The following is a 26,551-nucleotide window of genomic DNA, read 5'->3' as shown; positions in this document are numbered from 1 at the left end:
CAGTCATCTATGCTTGATTTTCCCCCCCTTAATCTGAGTGTTTTCCTGTTGTTATTGTTTTTAATTTCTGCAAGTTCTACCAAAATAGTTACAGTTGAAATGATAGGATATCTGGAAATTGCTTTAAAACAAACTGGGAGAAGTTTTGTGAAGATAGTTGTATGGATGAAACAAGATTGGGCCTGAGCTGGTATCTGCACATGGGCACTGGTGCTAGTTTCTACTTGTGCATGTGGCTTGGAATTTTACATCACAACAGTTACTTATGATTTTTCAAAGGTTTAATTTATTTCTTAGAAAATAAAATTATTTGAATTGCATGTGCTCACAGAATGTGCCTCATCTTTAATATTTGTTAATTTTATTTTGTTTTTTCATTGCAAATTGATATATCATCAGTTTTATAATTTCCATGGAGATTTGAAAAGAAAAATCATGTATCTAATTAACTATATTGGTGGTTATATTCAGATCTTTTTAACCTAATTTAACTTGTTGTGTGCTTAATCTTAAGAGCTTAAATTTCCTACCTTCATAATAATACCACCCATATCATTTGATGCTGTTTTGAATGAACTCTTTCTTACCTTTCACCATAAGTTGATCACACTTGTTAAGCTATTTAATTGAACAATATAATTTAAAATAATTTCTGTATTATATGTCAGCTTTTCATGTTTGCCTTCTTCCTCTTAAGTCTGTGACCTATGGATAGCATAGAGTATGCCACCAAATAATTTAATGCCAAGTCAAAGAAAAAGTAACTTACGCTTCCTGAATCTGTTCCTAATATTAAACTATACTACGGAACCTCATTTCCCATGGTTGCCTGATAAGAGAGTTATTGCCATCTACATTCCAGTATTTTATCAGCCTTGCATTAAATATGTAGTATACAAGGAAGAGCTGAATAGATACTTGTTTGATTAATATATTAACTATTCAAAATGTTGTCATTGACTTTAAGAAGGAAGAGGAAGAAATGTGCTAATACTTGTGGTTTAATGAGTGAACATGGTATATTTGTCAATGTATAAGCTCAGGATCATGATACAAAATTAAATCAGAGGGCTTGACATGTAACTTTGTATTTTAACTGCTTTCTCTTATCTGTAAATACTTTTTTTTTAGTTTTCAGAAGTATAACTGTTTGAAAAAACAAGGAAAAAGAGACTTTGTTCTTATTTATTGAAAGAGAGAAGAAATCAGAACTGAGTGCTGGAATCTTAGTTGAACTAAGAAAGGTTGAGTCTTGACTGAAATATTTGTGACAACAAGAACAAGTACGGACACTTGAGCCAGGGGAATAAAAATTTCAAAAATCATAACAACCAAAACCATAAATTTCTGGGGATTGTAATTACGTAAAGAATCTCTTTGAACAAAATAAGCTTAGAATGTCCCAAAGGAACAGAAATCATATATTTCTAAATCTTACAAAAATCTGAATTATTATTGAGGCTTATTGTTATTTCACCATAAAATAAGGCATTTACATGCTATTTATTATGATTATACAGTATTTTTATTGAGACCAGTGACTCATACTGTGCATGCTCTATTTTGGGTGTTCTGGGAGGTAAAATACCATGTTTGTGGTCTTTCTTTTTTTTCTTCTAGCTGTAACAAAAAGCTTAGATATCTCAATCTACTGTATTCAGTTATGAGTAAAAAATTTCTAATGGCATACTAAACAAATTATCTAGTGTAATATTTTCATTTTAAAATTTTGCACATTTGTTATTTTCATTACATCTAAGTAAATATTTTTTTGAAATAAAGATTACTCATCTTTCCTTTTTTTTTTTAAATTGAGATAACAGTCTACAGCATTGTAGATCCTAGGAATATTATTTTCTCACCTAAACAAATGCTTACGTCACTACTTTTAGTCTCTTCTGATTGTTTCTTGGGTTCAGTCAATTCTGTAAGACCATACTTTCTAAAATACCTCTATTAGCACTATTGCCTGAGTTATTTCATGTGAAACAGATAATCTCTTATTTGCCACATAATCTTTGAGCAACTAGCTGTTTGTGTTTTTCTGCATTAGAAATTCAGAAAGAATAGGTTAATTTATTGACCTTAAGTCCACTGAGGGTCTGTCCTGGGGAGAGACTGCCTCTTTTTTGGCCTTCCTTTTGTTTTATGTGTTTAGACTGTAGATTCTGTCGGAGGCATCCCCAGGATCATGGTAAAAAGTGTTCAGCTGCACACTTAGCGTCAAGGGTTTTATCTGTTCATATGTCTCTGCTATAATGTCCTGTATCTACAACAATAAAGAAAAGGTTGGATTCGTTAGCTATCCAACTGCCAGGTAGGAAAAAGTCCCTTGCTCAAAGTGAACTTAAGCAGATAACTTGAAAGGAAGGCTCAAAGATGTGAATTATTGTGCCTTGTAAAGCGAAAAGGGGAAAATGAGGAATGATGATGATTTTTCATTTTATTAATTTTTATATTTGCAAAAGTATAGCTTCCATACATCCCACCTTGAAAGTTAAGGCTTGGTTCTAAAAACAGAATATTGAGATCATTTTATATGCTCACTGATACCCTCATACCTCATCTCAACTGTCTTTAACTAATGAAGCAAAAGAGTAGGTAAATGCAGGATTGATCTGTAATGTAATCACATCTAGAACTTTTCTGTAGTTTATAAATTGCTGTGATAATCAGTTTAGCTTATTTGAGAAGTGTATTAACAGGTTCATTACAGTGTTGTGTTTGATAGGGACTTGACCAACTTTTTCTGCCATCTTAAAATTTTTTTTTTTTATTTGTTTGTTTTTGTTTATATATGCACTGGGTACAGTCAGAAGCGCGGGAGGGTGAGAGAATTCACCAGAGCCAGAGCGGGGAGCAGAGCAGGCAGAAGGACCAAAGTACACTGCTGAGGGGAGCAGCGGGCGGCAGGAGAGGTCTGCGCACCATGTGGGACCCGCCTCCGGTGGCCGGGGAGCAGCTGGGGATCGAACTGGCGCCACAGAGGCCGCGGGCAGCTTCGCAACCCAGCGCTCAACCGCTGCGCCACCGGGGAGGCCCTGCCATCTTAAAATTTTAATTAGGAATCATAATAAACTGGTTGGGTAGGATATGAATTTGAAAATTTAATCCTAATTACTATTAAGATTGATCATACCCAGTTATGGCTATACAGTGGGGGAATACAGGAATAATCTTGTTGTTCAAAATGTATTAAACTTTTCCTGTCCGATTAGACTGTGACCTTACTGCTCTTTAAAATGAGTATACCATTTATGGTGTGTATCCATAGAGGCAATTCAAACAAGTGCACAGATTAAACATGGCTGCGTGATTTATAATAGCAATGAACAAAACTGAAAATAACTAAGTATCACTAGAGTTACAGTTAAGTTTTTATATATCAGCTGGACCACATACTATATACATGGTTTAAAAAAGAATGACATGCTCAAATCTTTAAAATATGTTAAATAAAAGTATACACAGAAAATATACTGAAGTTTGTGGATGAACTGTTGTTATCTCTGGTGAGTTATGGAGAGACCAGGGGTTAGAAAATCTCATTTTCACTTGGTTTTTACAATGAATCATGCATAATTTTCATAAAATCAGTTAATACTGCCATTTGTCTACATATAGCTGTTACTTGATATCACTAATTTATATTTCTATGAGTAGTGGTGTGGTCTTTTGTGACAATTTAAAAACACTGAGTACCATTGCATTGAATTATCTTCTGTACCTGTGGTGCAAAACAACAATTCCATGACTATAAGAAGATTATGTCACCTTTATTTTTATTTAGTGCCTCTAGGAAAAGAATACAAATATATATGGTAGAAGTTAAAAAATAAGACGTAAATCTTTTTAAAACTCTGCTGTGCTGTTTTTCCTATTTCAGTTACCTAGAAAAATACGAGAAAGTTCATCATTTTGGGGAGGAGGATGATGAAGTACCACCAGGAAATCCAAAGCCACAGCTTCCTATTGGTGCAATTCCATCTTCCTACAATTACCAGCAACACAGCGTATCAGGTAAATATCATTGAATATCACTGGACATTAGCAGAGCCATAGGCTCACAGTTTTGAATTAGGAAAATAGCCTGTCATCTAATGAATTAATCAAACTTTTCACATGAGGATGTGTAAGTCCTTGGGGTCATGCAACTTAGAGATGCATTATCAACATCTGACTGGTATCAGGGGCCTTTCTGTCACAGGCTGCTTAGGATTTTTGTTGCAGGAATTTTCAGAATTAAAAATACCTATACTCTCAAGTAAAGTTTTTCCTTACTGCTTTGACTAACCATCAGTTTAATCTGAATACTCAAATGAGAAGAAGGACCAGTTGGGATTAAGGACTCATAAAGTGGACTCATAAAGTCCACTCACTCGACTTTTGGCATTTACTGGAAAGTCAACTAGATTTTTTTGACAATTACTAGAATACCCAAAATCATAATTTCTCAGGAATGTTTCTAATTCTACTATTTTTCTGCCATGGTACCAGGAATAAGAATTTCTCCCTGTAAGTCATTTTTGTAGTGGTAGTAGAGGAATTACAGCTAAAAGGAACAGGACTCAACTTAGAAATAATCTAGTTGAACATCTAATTAAAAGGTTCTTGAGGGGAGAGCACATGGGGTTTACAGTGTTGACTAGTTTGAAGGCTGGGACTGTTAAGACTAGAAAGAGAGCTCTGAAGAGATCTACATCTTTTTTCTTTAATCATTAACATTTGGCCTAAGAAAAGGTATTATATCTTTCTCAAGGGTATTTTCTTGATAAAATTTACAATTACCTAGATATTTATTACTCTTTGATATTAACCCCAATCTCTTAACCTTAAATTTAAGCTCTCTGATTTGTACCAGTATACTAATTTTTTAAATTTTATTGTGCATTATTAGTTTCAAAGTTTCTTTCATGTTGAATTTAACTCCATATTTCTGCCTCAATCAGTAATAACTGAAGATATAATCTCCTAGAATCTGTGATCTCCATCTGAAGAGACTTCATCTGATACTTGTTTAGGTAGTAATATGATTGCAGCAAGAGCAAACCAAATCTAGCTTTATTTTTATTGAGTAGATATTAACCGAAAATCAAGGTTCAAGTAAAACCTGCTAAGTCACTATGTAGATCTTGGTAATAGTTTAAACTGATAACATTAAACTTGGTGATTTGTTAGGTGACATGCTCTCTATTCCTGAAAAGAGCTAGTGACCGCTCTATTATCCAAGCCTGTTATGGAGGGTGGCCCTACACTGAATGAGACATTTGCTAGTGACCTTTAAGACCATTTTCAGTTTTATAATTCTGTGATTTCTATATTACAGTACCAGCAAAACTGCCCATTTTTTGTTCAATAGTTTACTCTATTTCCAGTGTCTGCTAGTTCCCCAAACTAACCCATGTCTGCATTTGATCTAGTTTAAAGTAAAAATTTTTCTGTATATGATTTTTTTTCTCCGTTAATTAAAAGTGATTTTCTTCAAGAAAGAGGATGTGACTATTTCTGCTATTTCAAAAGCCTAGTGAAAGTCATTGATAGAGCTGTGCAAGTTAAGGGAACAACTGAATTGCTCGACCTGGTATTACAATAATTTCTTACTGAACATTGTCATATATCAATCCTGCTTTTTAAAGGGAAATTTGAGCAGTTATGTAACATGTAGCATGTTTGACAAAATCAGAATCGGGGACTCATAAAAGAAAAGGAGCTAGGAATTGCTGGAGGAGCATTACGCTATAATCTCTCTTACTCATTTTGAAAAGAGGTAGTAGGGCCTCCCCGGTGGCGCAGTGGTTGAGCTCTGGGTTGCGAAGCTGCCCGCAGCCTCTGCAGCACCGGTTAAATCCCCAGCTGCTCCCCGGCCACCGGAGAAGGGTCCCACATGGCACGCAGACCTCTCCTGCCGCCTGCTGCTCCCCTCAGCAGTGTACTTCAGTCAGCCTGCTCTGCTCCCCACTCTGGCTCTGATGAATTCTCTCACCCTCCCACGCTTCTGACTGTACCCAGTGCTTGCATAAATAAATAAATCAATCTTTAAAAAAAAAAAGAGGTAGTAAATTCATGGGAGCATTTATGGATTAGAAGGTGTACTTTTTTTTCCCCCCTGAAGATTGATTGATTAATTTATACAAGCACTGGGTACAGTCAGAAGCAAGGGAGGGTGAGAGAATTCACCAGAGCCAGAGCGGGGAGCAGAGCAGGCAGAAGGACCGAAGTACACTGCTGAGGGGAGCAGCGGGCGGCAGGAGAGGTCTGCGCGCCATGTGGGACCCTCCTCCGGTGGCCGGGGAGCAGCCAGGGATCAAACTGGCACTGCAGAGGCTGCGGGCAGCTTCGCAACCCAGCGCTCAACCGCTGCGCCACCGGGGAGGCACGAAAGTGCGCTTTTTTAAAGTAGAAGTGAGGCCTCCCCTGTTGGCGCAGGCAGTTGAGCAAGGCACTGTGAAGCTGTCTGCAGTGTCTGCAGCGTCGGTTTGATCCCGCTGGCCAGCCTGGTGAGGGTCCCACATGGTGCGGCAGACCTCTCCTGTCTCGCCCGCTGCTCCCCTCAGCAGTGTATTTCATCAGTCTGTTTCCCACTCTGTCTCTGGTGAATCCTCTCACCCTCCTGTGAATCTGGACTATACCCTGGTTCTTGTATAAATAAATAAATCTTTAAAATAAAATAAGTAGAACTCATAGAGGCATTATGACAATATTATGAAAATTAACGTGATCTTGAAATACAAACCTTTTTCGCTGATGATTCTTTTCAGGTGTCATTAAGGAAAATAGAGTAAGATTCATAGCTTTCAATATAGGTATGTGTGTTTGCTAAATATCAAAATAGTATTATTTAGTGGCAGATTAAGAGTCTTCAGAAAATTTTATTTAGAATCTTTTAGAGATGTGTATTTACATCTTTGATCATACAACCTTACCATCCTTGTAGGTTTGGATAAATATATTTATTTTAGGGTACCTATGATGCTGATTTCATAAGATTATATAATAAATGTCAATTGACAGTAGATCCAGGCCATTTAATAGGAAGTACAGTTTTACTCAATCACCATAATAGAATTTGTACACTGATAGAAAATAGGACCAAATTTTCCTCTGGGGATACTGACTCTTTGATCAAGGACTTTGAGTGGCCAAAAAAAAAAAAAAAAAAATATTAAGCAGATTTTGCTTTGAGCTTTGGGTTTATTAAATGCTGACATCATTTAATGGGATGTGATTCTTTTCAGTTATTTGCATAGTTTTTCATACCTCTTGCTATAAATCCTATGGTTTCCACTTTTCTCTGACATATTGATTTGGATACAGTTCGTCCTGCAGAATTACAGGGCAGATTATTAAGGACATCTTTGTTGTCATCTCTTACATTTTTAAATTAAAATTTAATATATAGGGCCTCTCTGGTGGCTCAAGGGGTTAAGACGCAACCTATGAAGCAATATGCAGCCACTGGAGCTGTTTGATCCCTGGCCAAGGAGCTACCCACATGGCGCAGCAGACCTCTCCTGACTCGCCCACTGCTCCCCTCAGCAGTGTATTTCAGTCAGTCTGCCTGTTCTGTTCCCCACTCTGTCTCTGGTGAATTCTCTCACCCCCCACACCTCTGGCCTATACCCCAGTTCAATCCCTGGCTGGGGATCGAACTTGTGCTGCAGTGGCTGCGGATAGCTTCATAGGTTGTGTTTTAACCCTTGCGCCACCAGGGAGGCCCAAATTTAATATATTTTTAATTAAACATTTAAAAATTTATTTCCAATATCTTTAGTAGAAAAATTACTAAAGGCAGAAATCGACCAATAACTCATTGAAAGTAATAGAAGTATAGAATTTTTGAGCAGGCCAGGATTTTAGTCCTCATCTACTCCAATCCATTCGTTTTGACAGAGGAAGACCAACTTCCCATCTGTTTGTATTTGTGGCATTGAAATTTGAAAGAGTTGCATATAGGAAGAAGGTTGGGTTTGTTTCTTCTTGTTGTTATTGTTGTATTATTAGTTGTCTTTAGTGAAGATTTTCCTTTAACATTTAGACTAAAATGTCGCTGCCAGTGTCAATGAAAAGAATGTACTGTAGAGTTCTACAGTGTACGTAAATGCTCCAGGAGCAATTCTTCCTTTCCTGAAAATAAAGAGAGGTGACTAAGTATACCAGCACTGGTACATTTGTATAAACTTTGAGGCAAAAATGTTGAAAATAAACTTTCAGTTCCAGTCTGATTATAAAATTATAGCTGTTCAATCCTATCTCCCAGGTGAGGGGATAAAAAAGGATATTCAAATCTTGGAAGCATTTTCTCCTACGTAGCCTTAGTAATCTTTTCCAAACCTGATAAAATTAAAGAACTTTTCATAATTATTACACTTAGCCATCTTATTTTAATTGAGCTGTTTTTGGTAAAGTCAGGTAAGGCTTTATTGAACTTAGTAGCTGATGGCATCTGTCATTCTTTAGTAGAAAACAGAACAATTCTTAGATCATACTTAAAGCATATATACAAAACTCTGAAAAATGTTGAAAGTGGGTTCCGATTTTTTTTCTCTTCCAGTTTATCTGAGAACAACAGAATATTACAATAGATGCTAACCGTTGTTGAGACTTGACTTCCCATCACCGATTCCAAAGTGCAGTATAGAAATATCACAGTCTTTGCCTATATTCCCAGAAGATTTGTTACTTTTTCTCCAGATATTTAATTATGTTATTTATGAGAAATTTTCACTTACTAAGATTACAAAAAATAAACATTATTGAACTTAAATATTGTGGAAAATCTGTATTGACCATTATATTATTGAAGAAAGTGCTAGAATGTTTTTTAACTGCAGAGATGTGTCCTTAAATGTCTACGTTGTGAAATGAAGACTTTTCTTATTTACATGATTTTCCTCTTTTTCCTCTGTGGCATGTTTTGACAGTAAAATTCCTATTAATGTTCTCTTTAGTGAGTTTTTGGGGGAAAAGTTTTTAAGTCCATATATGTCTGAAATACTTCATCTAGAAATATTCTTTGTTTTCTTGCTTCTTCTATTTAAACTAGTTAAGGGCCTCCCCTGGTGGTGCAGCGGTTAAGCGCTGGGCTGCGAAGCTGCCTGCAACCTCTGCAGCGCCGGTTCAATCCCCGGCCGCCAGCAAGGGTCCCACATGGTGCACAGATTTCTCCTGCCCCGCCAGCTGCTCCCCTCAGTAGTGTATTTTGTCAGTCTGCCTGTTCTGTTCCCCACTCTGGCTCTGGTGAATCCTCTCACCCTCCCATGCTTCTGACTGTACCCAGTGCTTGTATAAATAAATAAATCTTAAAAAGAAAAAAATAAACTAGTTAAATTTTTATTTGAAAATATATTGGGGGCCTATGTCTCAGAATATAATTGCCAAGCCCTACCTGCACCAAAACTAAAGAGTCAGTATTTCTGCAAATAACAGCATTTTCTTATAAGTATATATTATATAATTTATAATCTAATCTGTAAGCCTGTCTTTCCTTCCTTCAAAGTTTCAAGTCTTCTAAATTAATTCTCCTACAGAAAACTTTAGTTACCTGACCATAAATGGAAAATTTTATTAATCAGACTTACTCAAAATGAAAACTTTTGCTCTGTTAAGAAATGAAAAGACAAGTTACTAAGAGAAAATATTTACAATACAGGTATTAGATAAGTGAATCAGAATTGACAATATTAAGTGCTAGCAAGAATACAGAGCAACAAGAACACTCTCTCTGTACATTGCTTGTGGAAATGCAAGATATTAACATCTACTGGGGATGTTAGTTTCTCACAAGTTAATAAACTATGACCCAGCAATCTAAGAGAAATAAAAGCACCTATCTGCACAAAGTCCTGTATGTGAATGTTTATAACAAATGGAAACATGTTTATAATCAAACGAAACCATCCAAATGTCTTCCGACTAGGGAATGGAGAAACTGCTTTATATCCATACAATAGCAATAAAAAGGAACAAATTAATAATGCGTGCATCTGCATGGATATTCACTTCAAAAGCATTTTGCTAAATGGAAGAAATCAAATCAACTACATACTATATAGTTCTACTTATTTGGCATTTTGAAATAAAAGAAAGCTATCAGAACAGAATTAGATCAGTGGTTGTGGGTAAATGAGGGGCTTGACTACAAAGAAGCATGAAGAAACTCTTAGTTGTGATTGTGGTTAAAAGAATTATAGAACTAAAAAGTGTAAATTTTACTATGTTAGTTATATAGCAGTATATCTGACCTAAAAATGTAATAATTCTCCTATTGCTAGCTAAAAAGGTAGGCTAGTTTGTCCCCAAATTAGAAATTTCAAGGATACAGTCCCTGGATGACAGTATATTAAAATCAGAATGAGCCCCTTGAAATGCAAGAGTAAAAAATGTAGATTATTTTATCTACTTGTACAGTAATATTTTGACAGTGACATCCAACAGAGTATGTACATTTTTGTATTTTAATAATGGTTTTTAAATAATAGAAATTTAACTGAAGTTTAGAAAACTGAGCTTTTTAAACTTCTACTTAGTTTCTATTTTATGAAAGAAAATAGGCTTCTGTACTGAATTCAGAAGATCTTTTTTTTTTAAAGATTTATTTATTTATGCATACAAGAACTGGGGTACAGGCCAGAGGTATGGGGGGTAAGAGGATTCACCAGAGACAGAGTGGGGAACAGAAAAGACAGATTGACTGAAATACACTGCTGAGGGGAGCAGCAGGTGAGCCAGGAGAGGTCTGCTGCTGTGCCATGTGGGTAGCTCCCTGGCCCGGGATCGAACTCCTGCTGCAGTGGCTGTGGATAACTTCATAGATAGGTCTGAAACCTTTGTGCCACCAGGGAGGCCCCTGAATTCAGAAGATCTTAACCATAACACATGATGCATTTAATATACTGAAGCTGCTTTTGTTTTTATCTTTCTTAGATTATCTGCGTCAAAGTTATGGGCTATCTATGGACTTCAATTCGCCAAATGATTATAATAAACTGGTGCTTTCACTGTTATCTGGACTCCCAAATGAAGTGGACTTTGCTATTAATGTGTGCACTCTCCTATCAAATGAAAGCAAACATGTCATGCAACTTGAAAAAGACCCTAAAATCATCACTTTATTACTTGCTAATGCTGGGGTGTTTGATGACAGTAAGTTTTAAGCTAAACATATTGTTTGATTATTTTGTAAAGGTGTTATAAAGTTTTTAAAAGGTTTTTAAGAAAAAAACACTTTTTATTAGTAACTAGCATTCTTTATTTGCTTTTATTTTTGTTAAATGTATTCTTTAAGATAATGCTTGGATTTTTTTTTTAACCTTAAACATATGAACAGGATTTCAAATGTTTCAAATTCAGGCCTGAAAAGAGTTTTTTTCTGAAGTATTTTTCTGGTGGTTTGTGGTAATAATTTTTAGTTAAATAGTTTAAGGTATGCATTTGAAAATTTGCTGCCTGAATACTCAAAATAAGACCTATCAACTATTTCATATCCTTTTACTTGTAGGGTTTGCTAGTTGCGGGTTTTTATTAATAAAATTCTTTATTTTCTGTAAAATTATTTTATATTAAATATAGGTTACCCTTCAGACTAAACTGTTCTCCTACTGTAGTGTAATTGAGATTTTTGACATCCCTCCTGCACATATTTTTTTTAAATATCTGTGTTGACTGTATTGTTGATAATAAATTTTTTTGTGCTTCTCAACTCCATATTCCTTTTACCCTAACACCCTTTTAATTTCTTTTGTGAGAACTATGTCCTGTTAACTCATAGGGTGTTGACATATATTGAATTATTTCATATCATTTATAAACTCTTATTGCACAGTGGAGGTAGTGTTGAGAATTTTAATTTTTTTAAATCTTTAAATAGCAACTTGTTTGCTAATGAGTTCTTTTTTGCAATTTGATTTGTGGCCATATTATACTTTTAAAATATATTTTGATTTGGAATTTTCTACATAGGATTCCTTAAAATTTGACATGTACTTATTTTATGACAATCTTGAAATTGAACAAAAGTAAAAATGAGTTTCTTACCCTGCCTGAAACTACTCTTGGTACATGGGAAGCAGCAAAGCCTAGCTTGTATACATTTATATTGAAACTTTGAGGATCTTAATTTTGTGGATCTCCATCTCATTTTCATGTCTTTTGGTTCCTAATATTTTATTTTGCATTTTCAAAGACGGTCTTCGGCATTTAATTTAGAATGGAGTTTAAGTGTTTTGCATGTTTTAGGAATCTTAATATGAAATTTTAGAAAGGATTTTCTCAAATCAAAATAATTTTAGTGAAGTCTTTAGTTGTTGAATAAGAATTAACTTGTGTCTGTATGATAGATGTAATCTTAACAGTTTTGGTACACTGGAAGCATGTCATTCTTTAGATCACATGTATTTTATCTTCATGTATTCTTTAGGAGCTTTTATTTATTTAAAAGACTAGATTATCATGCAGTGTAGCAATCTAAATAATAATAATTTAGCCATTGCTATGTAAAGAAGTTTATCGTTCCAAATGTAGTATAGAATTCCAGGGTAAGCAGGGACATTATGAAGACCCCATATAGCAATAGCTTTTTATTATGAAAATAATTCTGTGTTTGAGGTTTGTGGCTATAACTGATTTTTGAAGAGGTCTTGATTTATTTATTTTAGGATATGTAATTTTAATTGAGAGATAACTGTAGATGACATTTCTTTTAGAAAGTGAGGATTGTTTATACATATTGCATGTTTAAGGATGTGTAATAAAATTTCATGTGACAAAAATTAATTTTCCACCTTATATTTCCATCTAGTATTCTTTTTCCAGTGATAATTTTCTAGATAAGGTTTTTCAGGCCAAACAAAAACCTTGTCTCTTCAGTAGTGTGTGCTCTTCATTTGTCTGATTAAAAGGCTACTTATATATGTTTGATTATTTTATAATCAAATAGTTATCTTTCATATTAATGTTTTTAGTTAAAAGTTTCACATTTATTCTTTGTCATTTCATTTTGACCCTAATTTTATCAATTGTATCAGTTCTCCTTGATCCCATTATTGAAATGTATTAGCATGTTAAAAATTTTCTTATTCCTTACCCTTTTTAATATTTTTCCAATGAAATTTCTTACTCTAACCAAACAATTAAAACTTTATTTTTCTGAGTACTAAGTAAGTATTAGATCTGTACTTAAATATATAATAAGACTTAAATTGTCAATAAATCTTTTAGAATAGAAGATATAGCCATTTGTTGTGCTTGTCACAACACATCCATTAAGGAGTCTTGTTTTTATAAAAAATTATATTCATAAATCCTGTTTAGAATTGACTCTATATAGCTTCCTTTATGCATTCAAAAAGTAATAGTTTCTATTACAGATTCATCTGATAGTTGATGAAGACACTTACGTAGTTTTTTAAAGAGAAATGCATATTGTGCCCTGTCTTTGTATTATACTGCTTTACTGTCTGGTCCTCCAGCTGACACTATGACCTACCTACATAAAGGAGCAAACAGTGATAATCACATGTAACTATATGCACTGACCATTGCTGGGGAAGAGTGGGGACATGGTATTATAAAGAAGCAGCTTTTGAAAATAGAAAGATTTACTCTTCTCTTAAAACAACTTCATTAATAAATGCAAATAAGGTATAGGCCTGAGCATATTCCTTAAAGGATATTGTGTTTATGTGATTATTTCCAAAAAATTACTTGTCCCATATTATTTGAAACGTGAATTAAATGAGACTTTTTAAAATTAAAGATTTCAAATTATAACAGCCTGGCAATATGATAATAATAACATCAATTTGACTTCTTATTTTTTGTATACTGAATAATTGAATCAAATCTGAAATCATGGCTTCCAAAAGTATCTTTTGTTCTTGCCACTCTTCTTGACCATGGTCTCTTGTTTGATGGTATGTTTAAGAGCAGGCTCTTACTGACATTCTTATTGCCATTTTTGTTCAAAGGACTGTCCACAGAGTCCTTCTGGACATGAGGTGATTGTAGTTTCAAACTTTCTCAAAAGACTTAGTGATCTTTGACTTTGACGATTTTCTTCTTGCCCATTTTGACTGTCACTTTGTGGGAATAGTGGTCAGTTCCAGCCCCCAGAACAGGCTGTATGTTCTTCATGATGGCCTCTTATATCTGGAATAGCATATATGCAGGACCAGCAACTCCTTCCCAGGTTTCATGAACTTGTCCTTTTTGACAGCAATGACTGGGGCCTGCCACAAAAAGTAAAACAATCCTTACTTTTTAATATTTTTCTCCTCTAAACTCTGTCTTGATGGCACTGGCCTGAATGATCATTAATTACAAAAAAATTGAACCAGTTTAGGGGGCTTTCACATCAACCCTGCAGCAAGACTTCTCTTGATGTCCACATAGATGTTGTGCTCCACTACTAAGACTGGTGGTTTGTCCTTCTTACTTGCAGATTGCTCTCATCTACTTCAGACTCATTACCTCATGGCAGTCAAGAATTTAAATGCATGTTGGGGATTTATTCCCAGGGATGATCAACTTCCTTCACTGTTTTCCAAGACACAATTCTATTAAAAAAATGCAATTGGGAGCTTGTGAAATTTTTTGGTACTAGGACTACTCTGCATAAATCAAGATAAATAAATCATCCTTATTATAGTTTTATCCCAAATAAAAACCTAAAATTATAACAAGAAAAAACCTGAACATCTAAAAAGTAAAAAATAATTTTTTTCTCCTCCACAAATGAAAGCTAATGTACAATACTAATTGTTACTCCTTTCTTTTTCCTGTTGTCTATGTAATTATGAAAATTTATCACTGCAAAACAATCTGTAGTGAACAAGATAGCTTAAAATGCATTTTTACTTTTTTTTGCAAACCTCCCTACTTAAGGAACCAAGTGAAAGAAATAATTCCATTTTACTGAATATCCTATTTATTCTTTTAGCTTTAGGATCCTTTTCTACTGTATTTGGAGAAGAATGGAAGGAGAAGACTGATAGAGATTTCGTTAAGGTAATTCACATGAAATGTCCATTAGGTTACATGCAGCCAAGGGCCCAAGGAGTTGTAGTTGCTCATTATATGTGTGTGTGTGTGTGTGTGTGTACATACATATGATACTATCCATACTTTATCTTTAGCATAATACATAAAGGTAGCTATTTAAAAGTTAGGAGTAAGTCAAGTAAAAAATGTTTTAGAGGACCTCCCTGATGGCTCAAGGGATTGAGACACAATCTGTGGGGCTATTCGCAGCCATTGCAGCATGAGTTTGATCCCCGGCCAGGGAGCTACCCACATGGCACAGCAGACCTCTCCTGGCTCGCCTGCTGTTCTCCTCAGCAGTGTATTTCAGTAGATCTGCCTGTTTTGTTTCCCACTCTGTCTCTGGTGAATCCTCTCACCACCCACATCTCTGGTCTGTACCCCAGTTCTTGTATACATAAATAAAATAAATCTTTAAAAAAATGTTTTAGGATAGCTAATGAACAAAAATGAAGTTCTTACTATGTATTGATTTCTAAGAATGATAAACCTGTAACAAAGCAAAGTTGAACTTAAACTGGACTCTAAGCGTGAGTTTCAGGAAGTTTTGTTTTTATGTACATTCTGAAACTATGCAATTCAAGAAAGAATGAGGATACAGACTTACATGAATTCCTCAGGTGTACATATGACTCTGAAAAGATTAATAGCTGTTAATATAAAGGAAAATATCTGGGAATATAGACTTAAAAAAAGAATAATGAATTTCAATTAAGCAACAGCAGGCCTTGACAAATTGTTTTCTAGCTTATTTTCTGACTTTTTCCAGCTTATTTATAATCTATTATTACATAAATACGTTTATAAGCTAATCCTGTACTTTCATGTTTGATTACTTTATCTAACACCACATTGAATTTTCTATTTTCCTTCATCTAAATTTTCTTAGTCTGTCCCCTTTGTTTCCTAAATGACTCCCAAACACCACAGATTTTTAACAGAAATGAATGCTATTTGATTAATAACTTAAGTAATAAAAAGCAATTTGCAGTAAAAATTTGGATTTTGAAATATCTTATAAATTTGATTTAGAAGACACTTGTTTGGCAAAGTATCTCTTAAGTAATAAGATTTTTTGACTGCTATTTTAGTTAAAGAATCATGAAATTAAACTAGTTGACTATATGATGTATAAAATTTTTTGAAAAGTGGGCCTGCCCATTGGCGCAGCTGTTGAGTGCTGGGCTGCAAAGCTGCCCCCAGCCTCTGCAGCGCTGGTTCAATCCCCAGCTGTGGGTGAGGGCCCCACATGGCGCACAGACCTCTCCTGCTGTGCCCCCTGCTCCCCTCAGCAGTGTATTTTGTCGGTCTGCCTGTTCTCTTCCCCGCTCTGGCTCTAGTGAATTCTCTCACACTCCCACGCTTCTGACTGTACCCAGTGCTTGTATAAACAAACAAATAAATAAATAAATCTTTTAAGAAAAAAAAAAATTCTTTCTCAAAAAAATTTTATTGAAAAGTGAGTTATATCCTAAACCATAAGTTTTTTTTTTTTTTAAAGATTTATTTATTTTTATACAAGAACTGGGGTACAAGCCAGAGGCATAGGAGGGTGAGAGGATTCACCAGAGACAGAGCAGGGTGCAGAACTGGCAGAAGGACAGACCGAAATACACTGCTGAGGGGGTGCCGCAGGTGAAGCTGGAGAGGTTTACAACACCATGTGGGTTTCTCCCTGGCCGGCTGGGAATCGAACCCGTGCTGCAGAGGCTGTGGAAAGCTTTCCAGCACTGAGCTCAACCCGCTGTGCCACCAGGGAGGCCCTAAACCATAAGTTTTTATGAATTTTCGTTAAATATTGTTAGTCCATAGGTTTGACTAACAAAAGCTACTATTGTGAGTTTCTTCTACTAATGGAAAACTAAATACTTTTGGCAGTCTTTTTTTGTTTTTGTTTTTTTTTTAATAGCAGAATGGTTGACATATAACATTATATTAGTTTTGGGTATATAGCACAGTGATTTCATATTTGTATATATTGAGAAATGATCACTAGTAAGCCTGGTTAGCATATGTCAGCATACATAACTAGAAAAAAAATTTTTTTTGTGGAGACTTTTCATACCTCTCTTATCAACTTTCAGGTATGTAATACATCTTTGCCAGAAATTAGTTGATCAAATGTGGCTTTTCTAATTTCATTTCTGTTTCATTGGTCTGTTTGCTCATTTGGAGGCAATATTTTCATCCAATATTAGTACCTAACTTAATACAATATTTTTAGTCAGGAAATTTTCTTAATTGAAATTTTAATAAAAATTTATACTTCCTGGGCCTCCCCGGTGGCGCAGCGGTTGAGCGCTGGGTTGCGAAACTGCGCGCGGCCTCTGCGGCGCCGGTTCGATCCCCGGCTGCTCCCCGGCCACCAGAGGAGGGTCCCACATGGCGTGCAGACCTCTCCTGCCGCCCGCTGCTCCCCTCAGCAGTGTACTTCGGTCCTTCTGCCTGCTCTGCTCCCCGCTCTGGCTCTGGTGAATTCTCTCACCCTCCCTCGCTTCTGACTGTACCCAGTGCATGTATAAACAAAAACAAACAAACAAATAAATAAAGCATGCCTCTATATAAAAAAAAAAAAAAAAAAAATTTATACTTCCTAACTAGAGAAAATATTTCTCCAATTTTACTCATATATACATACATAATCCATTGCTAAGCATATTACATCTGTTTGTATACCTTCATGTCATTAAAACCTAAGCAGACATTTTAAACTAATTTCTTTTTCCTCATTTGTTTGCATATGCTGTGTCCCTTCTGAGTGTGCATTGTCTTTTTCAAGGTATATACATCCTCAACTAGTTCTCTTATTAAGGGTGTCTTATTGAAAAATTTTTTTATTGTCTTATATCCTCCCTGTATATGTAATATTCTAGATTATAAGATATTTTTCTTTTATTTCTGTCATTGAGTTATTTTATGCCTTTTTTAAAATCTATTTTTAACCTTTTGTTTTGTGGTTAATTTCAGATCTTATCTTTGGTGTTTTGTAACTATGTGCCAAGTTATGTTACTTCACTTTTGTAATTCAAAATAGAATTTTCTTATTCTATACTCCATATCACTTTTCCTTCTTTTATATATTGTCTCTTTTGTTCTATATGGTATTCTGGGTAATTTCCCTTTTTTTTTTTAAGATTTCTTTTTTATTTATGCATACAAGAGCTGGGGTGTAGGCCAGAGGTACAGGGGGTGAGAGGATTCACCAGAGTCTGAGTGGAGAGCAGAACAGGCAGATCTACTGAAATCCACTGCTGAGGGGAGCAGCGAGCAAGACAGGAGCGGTCTGCTGTGCCATGTGGGTTAGCAACCTGGCCAGGGATTGTAACAGTGGCTGGCCATACGTATCTTGATAGTGCTGAGACTTAATCAGGTATACCACCAGGGAGGCCCTAATTTCCTTAGTTTTGTTTTTCAGTAAACTTAATCACTCTTCAGCTGTGTCTGACTGTGCCACTTGACTCATTTGTTTCATTTTTGTGACTTTTAATTTTCAGACACCCTCTTTCTATTTTTCAAATTTGCCCTTTTGATCTTCCTCTTTTATACTTTCAATAAATCAAAAAATCTTTTATTCATATTTAAATTATATATGAAAATGCTAATATATATAAAGTGAATATTAAAAATTAAGTGTATGTACACATACAAAGTAAATACTATCCTGATAGGTAATTCTAATATCTAAGCTTGTTGCAACTTTAATTGTACTCACTCAGACATATGGTCGATTATCTCTATTTGTTTTATAATGTTGATTTAAGTTTGAGCACATTGGTTTCTGTGAGATTTTTATACAAATTAGATGGAGAATTTATTTCTGTACTGCTGTGTTACATTTTCCAGTCACCTGAAATGAAATGCTGATCAGAATGACTTTATATGAACGTTTTCAGTAGAAGATTACTGGTGATGCCAATAGTAAAACCAAACTCCATGTGCATTGGAAGCACAAGATAATAGTGAAATATTTAGGTGATTGTTTTTAGCCTCAAAGCGCATGTAGAGTCTGGCAATTCCTTTGTCTCCCTTTCTTTGGGATTATTAGATCTTCACATTGTTCACCATGATATGGAATTGCTTCTAATTCCTTATTTCACAAACAGACCCAAGTCCTATATCCTGTGCTCACCCCACATATTGAAAGTTAAGTCCTTTGGTTGTAGTTAAACATATAACCTCCTTAACTCAAAATTGGTGATTAAAGTGTAAGATGCACAAAATGTTTAATTATGAAATCACGAATATACAAATATATTGGGGATGATTGGATGATAATTTCTCATATTTTTTCATTAATTCATGCTTTTTTCTGTTTTATTCATATTAATATTTAGCTAAATTTTACTATGTTCAAAGAGAACATACTGTGTATAATTTTAAAGCTTTGAAATGTTTTCACCTTTTATCTAGTAGTCTCACAGTGATCAGGTTTTATAATGCTCCATTTGTATTGGAAAGGAATGTATTTTTAACTCATTTTCTTATATAAAGCATATAATAACTATAAATCGTCTCTGTAAACTGCTTTAGTTGTATATATGTCAGACCAATATAATTAATCAGCTCATTATGTCAGCATCACTATTGACATTTTTGTCTATTTGTTTCATTTATAAAGAAAGGTGTGTTAAAATCACCCTGCAGTTCTATTATAATGGATGTGACTCTCCTTGCAATTCTATAATAATTTTTTTTTTATGTTTTGAGACTGTTATTTAGTGCAAACAAAAATAGTTATTACATCTTTCTGATCAGTTGAACATAGTACAAAATGTCCTTTTTGCCTGTAAGTCTACTTTAAATTTTTTTTGATCTGATATCATTGATACCAATATAATGACATTAGCTTTTATTTGGTGGTGTCCATAGGGTTCATATTTACTTTCCACCTTACTTTATCTTGTATTTTAGATGCTTTTTCTTGTAAAGAACATATGCTGGGGCTTTATATATTCCCCTGGTGAATGGCTTTCTTTTCAGATTAGTACATTTAGTCCATTTACATCGACTGTAACTTTATTACAATCATGCTTAAAATGTACCATGTTTTGAGTTAGTTTCTATATGTCCTGTCTGTTTGTTTTTTCCCCTTTCTCTTTAATCTTTATTTGAATTGATTTGACTGATATTGTTCATTATTCATGTTTCCACCCATTTATTATTTTGATATTTGTATACTTTTTCTCATCTCTCATTAATTCCATTAGATTATAAGTTTAATCTTTACTGAATTTAGTAAATCAATATTTTATCACTTCTTAAGTAATGCAGAGCACAAAAAAAACCCCATCTCCATTTCTTCACTTTTGATTTATATAGTGTTTTTGTTACAATTTAATTTGCTATTTTTTAGAATAGGAAATTAGACCACTGGTTTTTAACTCATTTTCTTATATAAAGAATATAATAACTATAAATTCCCTCTATAAACTGCTTTAGTTGTATCCCACAAATTTTATGTTGAGTTTTTCATATCATAAGTAGCTTTCATTAGTAGTGCCACTAGTAGTATTACTGACTTTCAGTCACATTCTGTTGATTCCAGAGAGCATATTCTAAATGATTTCATTTTTTTAAATCTTACCAGGACTTATTTTATGACTCAGCGTCTGGTCTTCATGTGTACTTGAAAAGAATGTGTGAATTTTACTATTGATCATGTTTGTTGGTAACAATTAAGTCAAGGTAGTTAACGGTGTTGCTGAAGATTTCTGTATCATTTATATTTTTCCATATAATTGTACTGATTTTCTGAAAGATGAATATTGAAATTGTCAACTGTAGTTATGAACGTTTATATTACCTTTCAATTGTGTCAGTATTTACTTTATGTGTTTTGAACCTCTGTTGTTGATTGCATGTGCATTTATCTCTGGTGTAGTTTTTTAATCATTGATATGTTTTCCTGACTTTTGATGCTAACTTTTATCTTGAAATCTTTTTGTTTGATATTATTTATCTACACCGGCTTTATTATGATTACCAAAAATATCTTTCTTAGGAAACACCTTGTCATCTTTATGCTTGTCATCTTTGGTTTTACATACAGTTTCTTGTATACAATTTATAATTTCTTCTTTCCATTGTGCTATTTTTTGCAATTTATTTTCATCAGTGTTTTCAGACCATTTATACTTTATGAAATTATTGATGTGACTGGATTTTGGCACTCAGCTTTTATTTTCCTGAAATTTTCTTTTGCCTTTATGTTCGAAAGGTAATTTTACTGGATATAGAATTGTTATGTTCTTATGGTGGTTTCTGAGCCTTTGAGAGGTAACATTTCATTGCCTTTTGATTTGCATTATAACTGGCAAGTCAATTTCCTTAACATTCTGTTGTGATGTGTTCTTTCTGACCACTTTTAAGGTGCTCTCTTTTTATTGCTGAATTTTAATTTGTTTATGATATGCCTTATGGTTTTCTTTGGTGGGGGTTCATTTAGCTTCTTGGTTTGGTGTTTTTCATGAAATTGAGAAGAATTTCATTACATTCAATTTTTTCCTCCTATTTTTGTAGAGCTATGTTTATACATATGTTAGACCACGATACTGTTTAGCAGGACACTTGTGGCTATGTTCATTTTCTAAATATTTTTTTCTGTGTACTTAATCGTGAAGTTTCTAATGTTTTATTTTGATTTTATCATCTCTAGTTAAAAGCCCATCTAGTGAATTTTTAATTTGAGATGTTATGTTTTTCAGCCCTAGAAATTCCATTTCATTTTCTTTTATATCATCCTCCCCGATTATCGTCATGTTCCTATAAATCCTTGAGACTATTCAAAACACTTTTTTAAAGTCCTTTCTGCTTATTTCATTCTATTTAATATTCTTGTATCTGTTTTTTTTTTTTGATATGTTTTTGTTAAAAATTATTTTTTGTCTTGGCTATGGAATAAATTTCCTTACTTTGTACATCCAGTAATTTTTTTTTAATTAGAGATGGATATTAGGAGTGTTACTGGGTTTCTAAACTTTGATGACTTTCAAGAATGTTGAATTTGCTGGCATGTTATGACTGATAGAGATTAGGCTTTACTTAGGACTAGTTAATGTCTAATCCTAAATAGTAGACTTTGTAGATTTTCTACTCTATTCTGGGCATTATTCAACTGCACTTCCTCGGTGTTCTGTCCGTTTGTTTTTTCTTTTCTGCCTGGTAATTTAGAGTTTGACAGTGCACTTTTGTATAGCTTAGTACTGGCAGTCAACCCCAGCCTTCTTCTGAAGATTCATGGAGTTCTTTCTCTTCATTGCCCCTTCTTTCAAATTTGCTTCCACATTCTAGATGTGTTGACCTTGCTAAATTTGTACCTGTGTCCTCAGCTTAGCAATTGCTGTGATCTCTTGGGTTTCTTGTCACTATGCCATATTGTAGAAGGATTATCTGTATAAAAATATAGTCAATCAGGGCCTCCTCTGGTGGCGCAGGTGGTTGAGCACCATGCTGTGAAGCTGTCCACAGCCTCTGCAGCACCGGTTCCATCCCAGCCAGCCGGCGAGGGTCCAGCACGGTGCAACAGACCTCTCCTGTCTCTCCCGCTGCTTCCCTCAGCAGTGTATTTCATCAGTCTGCCTGTTCTGTTCCCCACTCTGTCTCTGGTGAATCCTCTCACCCTCCCATGCATCTGGCCTGTACCCCGGTTCTTGTATAAAATAAATAAATCTTTAAAAAAAAATGTCAATCATTGAACTCATACTATTTTGGCTTTCCTGTATTTTGGTGACTGCAGGTTTGCATAGCTTTTTCCCAACCTCTGAAAAAATTATTTTTTACATACTGGTTTCTGATGGATGACTGTTGGCAGTAGCACTTACTCCACTGTGATTTGAGCAAAAGTCTCTTCCAAGTATTTTTCCTAGATTTGAACTCTATTCATATGTTTACTGCATGTGAAATTTTTGTGTTTTATTTATTCCATATTCTTATTAAATATATCATATTTACTTTTTCATATATTTTTCTTTTTGCAGGTTCGTAGAGGAGTTTTCTCTTTTCATTTATCAGAAAATGTCTTTATTTCACCTTCAGTTTTGAAGAGTGTTTTCTAGTTTGGTAGACTTTTTTCCCATTACTTTGAACTATCCCACTGTCTTCTGGCTTCTGTTATTTCTTTTTCAAAGTTTGAAGTCATTTAAATTTCCTTTTCAAAATTATCTGTTCTTTTTGACATTTTTTGCATTTAAGATTTTTCTACTTGTCTTCTCAGGAATTTTCTTATGATCTTCAGCTTCACGTGTTTATTTTAAAGTTTGGAGAATTTTTCAAATCTCTACATTGACATTTCCTTTTTTTTAAAATTTTCTGTCCTCTTTTAATATTGTTTCTCCCCATTCTCTTTGTTCTTCCTTAGGAACTCCAATTATTCGTGTTAGAACTTTTCGCTGAATACCTGTGTCTTATGTGCTTTTTTGCTGTTCATAATTTTATCTCTTTAAGCTTCAGATTTGTTATTCTGCTCTTGCTTGTAGTCACTCATTCTTTTTTTTAAGTTGTTAAATCCATTTATTGAGTTGCTGGGTTTTGTCCCCCCCCCCCCCCCAAATTTCTATGTAGTTCTTTCTTACAGTTTCCATTTCTTTGTCAAAATTTTCTTTCTTTCATTTCTTGGAACTTAGTATCCATGATCATTTCAAACTCCATGTCTGATATTTTTATTACTTAGTCCTTCTTGCCCTTTACTCTTGATTATTAAGCCATTGTCCTTTGTCTTTATGTTTAATTGTTTTATTGTTATGAAAAAGTCTTTATTGTGTATTTTTTATACAGTGGTTCTTCTTGGTGATGGACCTTTCCTCTATCAACTTGTAGAGCAAAAGGCCTTAATTACAAAAAACAAAATAAAATTGTTTTATGTATACTAGAATCTTTAGAAATAAAATGAACTAATATCCCAGATACTTCTTTTTTACAAATAACAATATAATACAGTTAAATGTCATAGATAAGTTGAAGTTAAAAGTGTTTTTTGTTTGTTTGTTTCAGTATAGAATCCTATCAAGGCATTTGTTTCTTAGCCTGAAAAAAAAAAAAAGCATTAAACAGTGGATTTTGGCTTAGCCCCTCTTACATATGGATCAAAAATAGTTTGTAGGTATGAGATAATGGCCCAGTACAGGAACATATGGCTTCACGCTTTGCGTTTGACTTTTTTTGATGTAGAATTTGCTCGGTAGCTAGCCAACTATGTCTCAGGAATGTGTGTGAACAAGAATACTGTGACACTGTTAAATTTCCTGGCAGAATTGATAACTCATAATTTTCAAGTACTGGTGAGCATAAACACTATTTCTAGGTATTTTCTGTAGATGTAAAATGATCTGAAAATATCAGTGATTCATATTTGTGACAATATCACAGATACTGCTAATAATTATGTGATTTGTTATGTAACATACAGCATTTCAGAAATTGCTATGGAAATCCTTAATTTATTTAGAAGTGAATGCACAGAAAAAAAATAATTTTCCTCTGTTCAAGTTTACTGATGCCCTAAATTCTCTTAAGGATATCTTAGAGGTCTATATTTTGAATCCCTATTGTAAGAAGATAGCTTTTTGCCTAAGTACCTTAAAATGTAGAAAATTAAGTACTGATATATCAACGAATTGAATTCAGAGACTATAATATTACCATGAACTAAAAGAAAACATGTCATGGTATGTATGACTATTTTTAAAGAAATAAAATAGATATTTGAAATTGTCAGAATTAAGTATAATTATTTCTCATTTCAGTTTTGGAAAGACATTGTTGATGATAATGAAGTCCGTGACCTCATTTCTGATAGAAATAAGTCTCATGGTAAGACAATGGCAACGACTTTTAAATAACTTTGAAATACCAATAACAATAAATGAGATACCAAATTAAGCAAATTATGTTTTCCATTATAGAAAGTACATCAGGAGAATGGATTTGGGAATCTTTATTTCATCCACCTCGAAAGCTGGGCATTAATGATATTGAAGGACAACGGGTACTTCAGATTGCAGTGATTTTGCGAAATCTTTCCTTTGAGGAGGGCAATGTTAAGCTCTTGGCAGCTAATCGCACTTGTCTTCGTTTTCTATTACTTTCTGCACATAGTCATTTTATTTCTCTAAGGCAATTAGGCCTTGACACATTAGGAAATATTGCAGCTGAGGTAAGCATGTGACAGTAACTTAAAACAGTTTTTATAGTTAGCAATGATGTGTACTTTAAGTTTTAGGATGTGACATTATTATATTTGCCATATTTACAGAGTATTAAATGCCTACCTTTATATTTTCCTTAAAATGTTATAGAAGAATCATACTTTTGTGGAAAAGATATTTGAAATGATGCTTCAAATTTAGTGATGACTGTTCTACAATAATTACATTTTTTACAGTTATGCAACATTTTTCTGTTCATTTTTATTAAATTTTAAATATATAGCACGGGAAGAAGTTTACCTTAACAATAGTGTCTTGTCTTTTTTCCAGCTTTTATTGGACCCTGTTGATTTTAAAACTACTCATCTGATGTTTCATACTGTTACAAAATGCCTAATGTCAAGGGATAGATTTTTAAAGATGAGGGGTGAGTGCTCACTTAAGTCTCTCTTTGTGTCAAGAGAGCAAACTTTTAAAATCTGTTAAAAGATACATGTTTGTTTGTGTTGCTTTACAGGCATGGAAATTCTGGGAAATCTTTGCAAAGCTGAAGATAATGGTGTTTTGATTTGTGAATATGTTGATCAGGACTCATACAAAGAGATCATTTGTCATCTCACTTTACCTGATGTGCTGCTCGTAATCTCAACACTCGAGGTGCTATATATGCTTACAGAAATGGGAGATGTTGCTTGCACAAAAATCGCAAAAGTGGAAAAGAGCATAGGTAAGACTAAAACAAAGAAATATTTGTTATTTTCTTTATTGAGGAAAAATTTAAATGTTGCTATACAAAATCACAATTGATAATTGAGGTTTCTGTTTCATTTAGCGGAGTCATTACCTTTCAGACACACTGGTTTGCTTTATGTTTTTTTTGCCTGCTTTAGATGATCAAGAAATTTCTGTCATATAGAGATCAGGATGTATGTGTCCATTGATGATCTCTATTCCTTCTCTTTTATTTCCATTACTGTGTATGAAAATTGAAATCAACAAAACTTCTATGTGTGACTATGGGAAATTGGTCTTTCTATTTGTTATGCAGTTAATGCTATCAAGCAACTAAAGCTAAATAGAACAAACTTCCTTCTTTTCCTCAAAGTTGCTGATAGTATTATCCCGAAAATCAGTTAACTTACTTTAGTGCAGGTTGTCAGTTTTAAACATACTAAAGCGTGTCATGTTAACATTATACTCAATGATTAAAATAATTTATTTCTTTGATAGAAATGCTAAAAGAAGAGTTAGTGAAAATTTGAAGAGGAGTATTATTGAGAAATTAAAATGCCACTTTCCATATCAGTGATTCCTAAGTCTACACTTCAGAATCACTTGGGAAGCTCTTTGAAAAGAAAGATTCATAACCCTCT

At 34.0% G+C, this 26,551-nt stretch overlaps 1 protein-coding gene across 1 annotated transcript in view; it reads left to right on the top strand.

The window, feature by feature from the left end:
- The window catches only part of ARID2 (AT-rich interaction domain 2), a gene marked incomplete at both ends in the record, with an annotated part of 141,801 nt that overhangs the window by 74,493 nt on the left and 40,757 nt on the right, over window positions 1–26,551 (top strand). Inside the window, 7 exons of the mRNA XM_084255916.1 lie at window positions 3,887–4,020; window positions 10,924–11,142; window positions 14,936–15,003; window positions 24,777–24,843; window positions 24,936–25,186; window positions 25,509–25,605; window positions 25,696–25,905. Of these exons, the coding sequence (XP_084112042.1) occupies window positions 3,887–4,020; window positions 10,924–11,142; window positions 14,936–15,003; window positions 24,777–24,843; window positions 24,936–25,186; window positions 25,509–25,605; window positions 25,696–25,905 (1,046 nt within the window). The remainder of the gene's footprint in view (window positions 1–3,886; window positions 4,021–10,923; window positions 11,143–14,935; window positions 15,004–24,776; window positions 24,844–24,935; window positions 25,187–25,508; window positions 25,606–25,695; window positions 25,906–26,551) is intronic.

The sequence above is a fragment of the Talpa europaea genome (assembly GCF_964194135.1).
Source record: "Talpa europaea genome assembly, chromosome: 15".
Classification (NCBI taxonomy): domain Eukaryota; kingdom Metazoa; phylum Chordata; class Mammalia; order Eulipotyphla; family Talpidae; genus Talpa; species Talpa europaea.
This window is presented reverse-complemented; position numbering and strand designations above follow the sequence as displayed.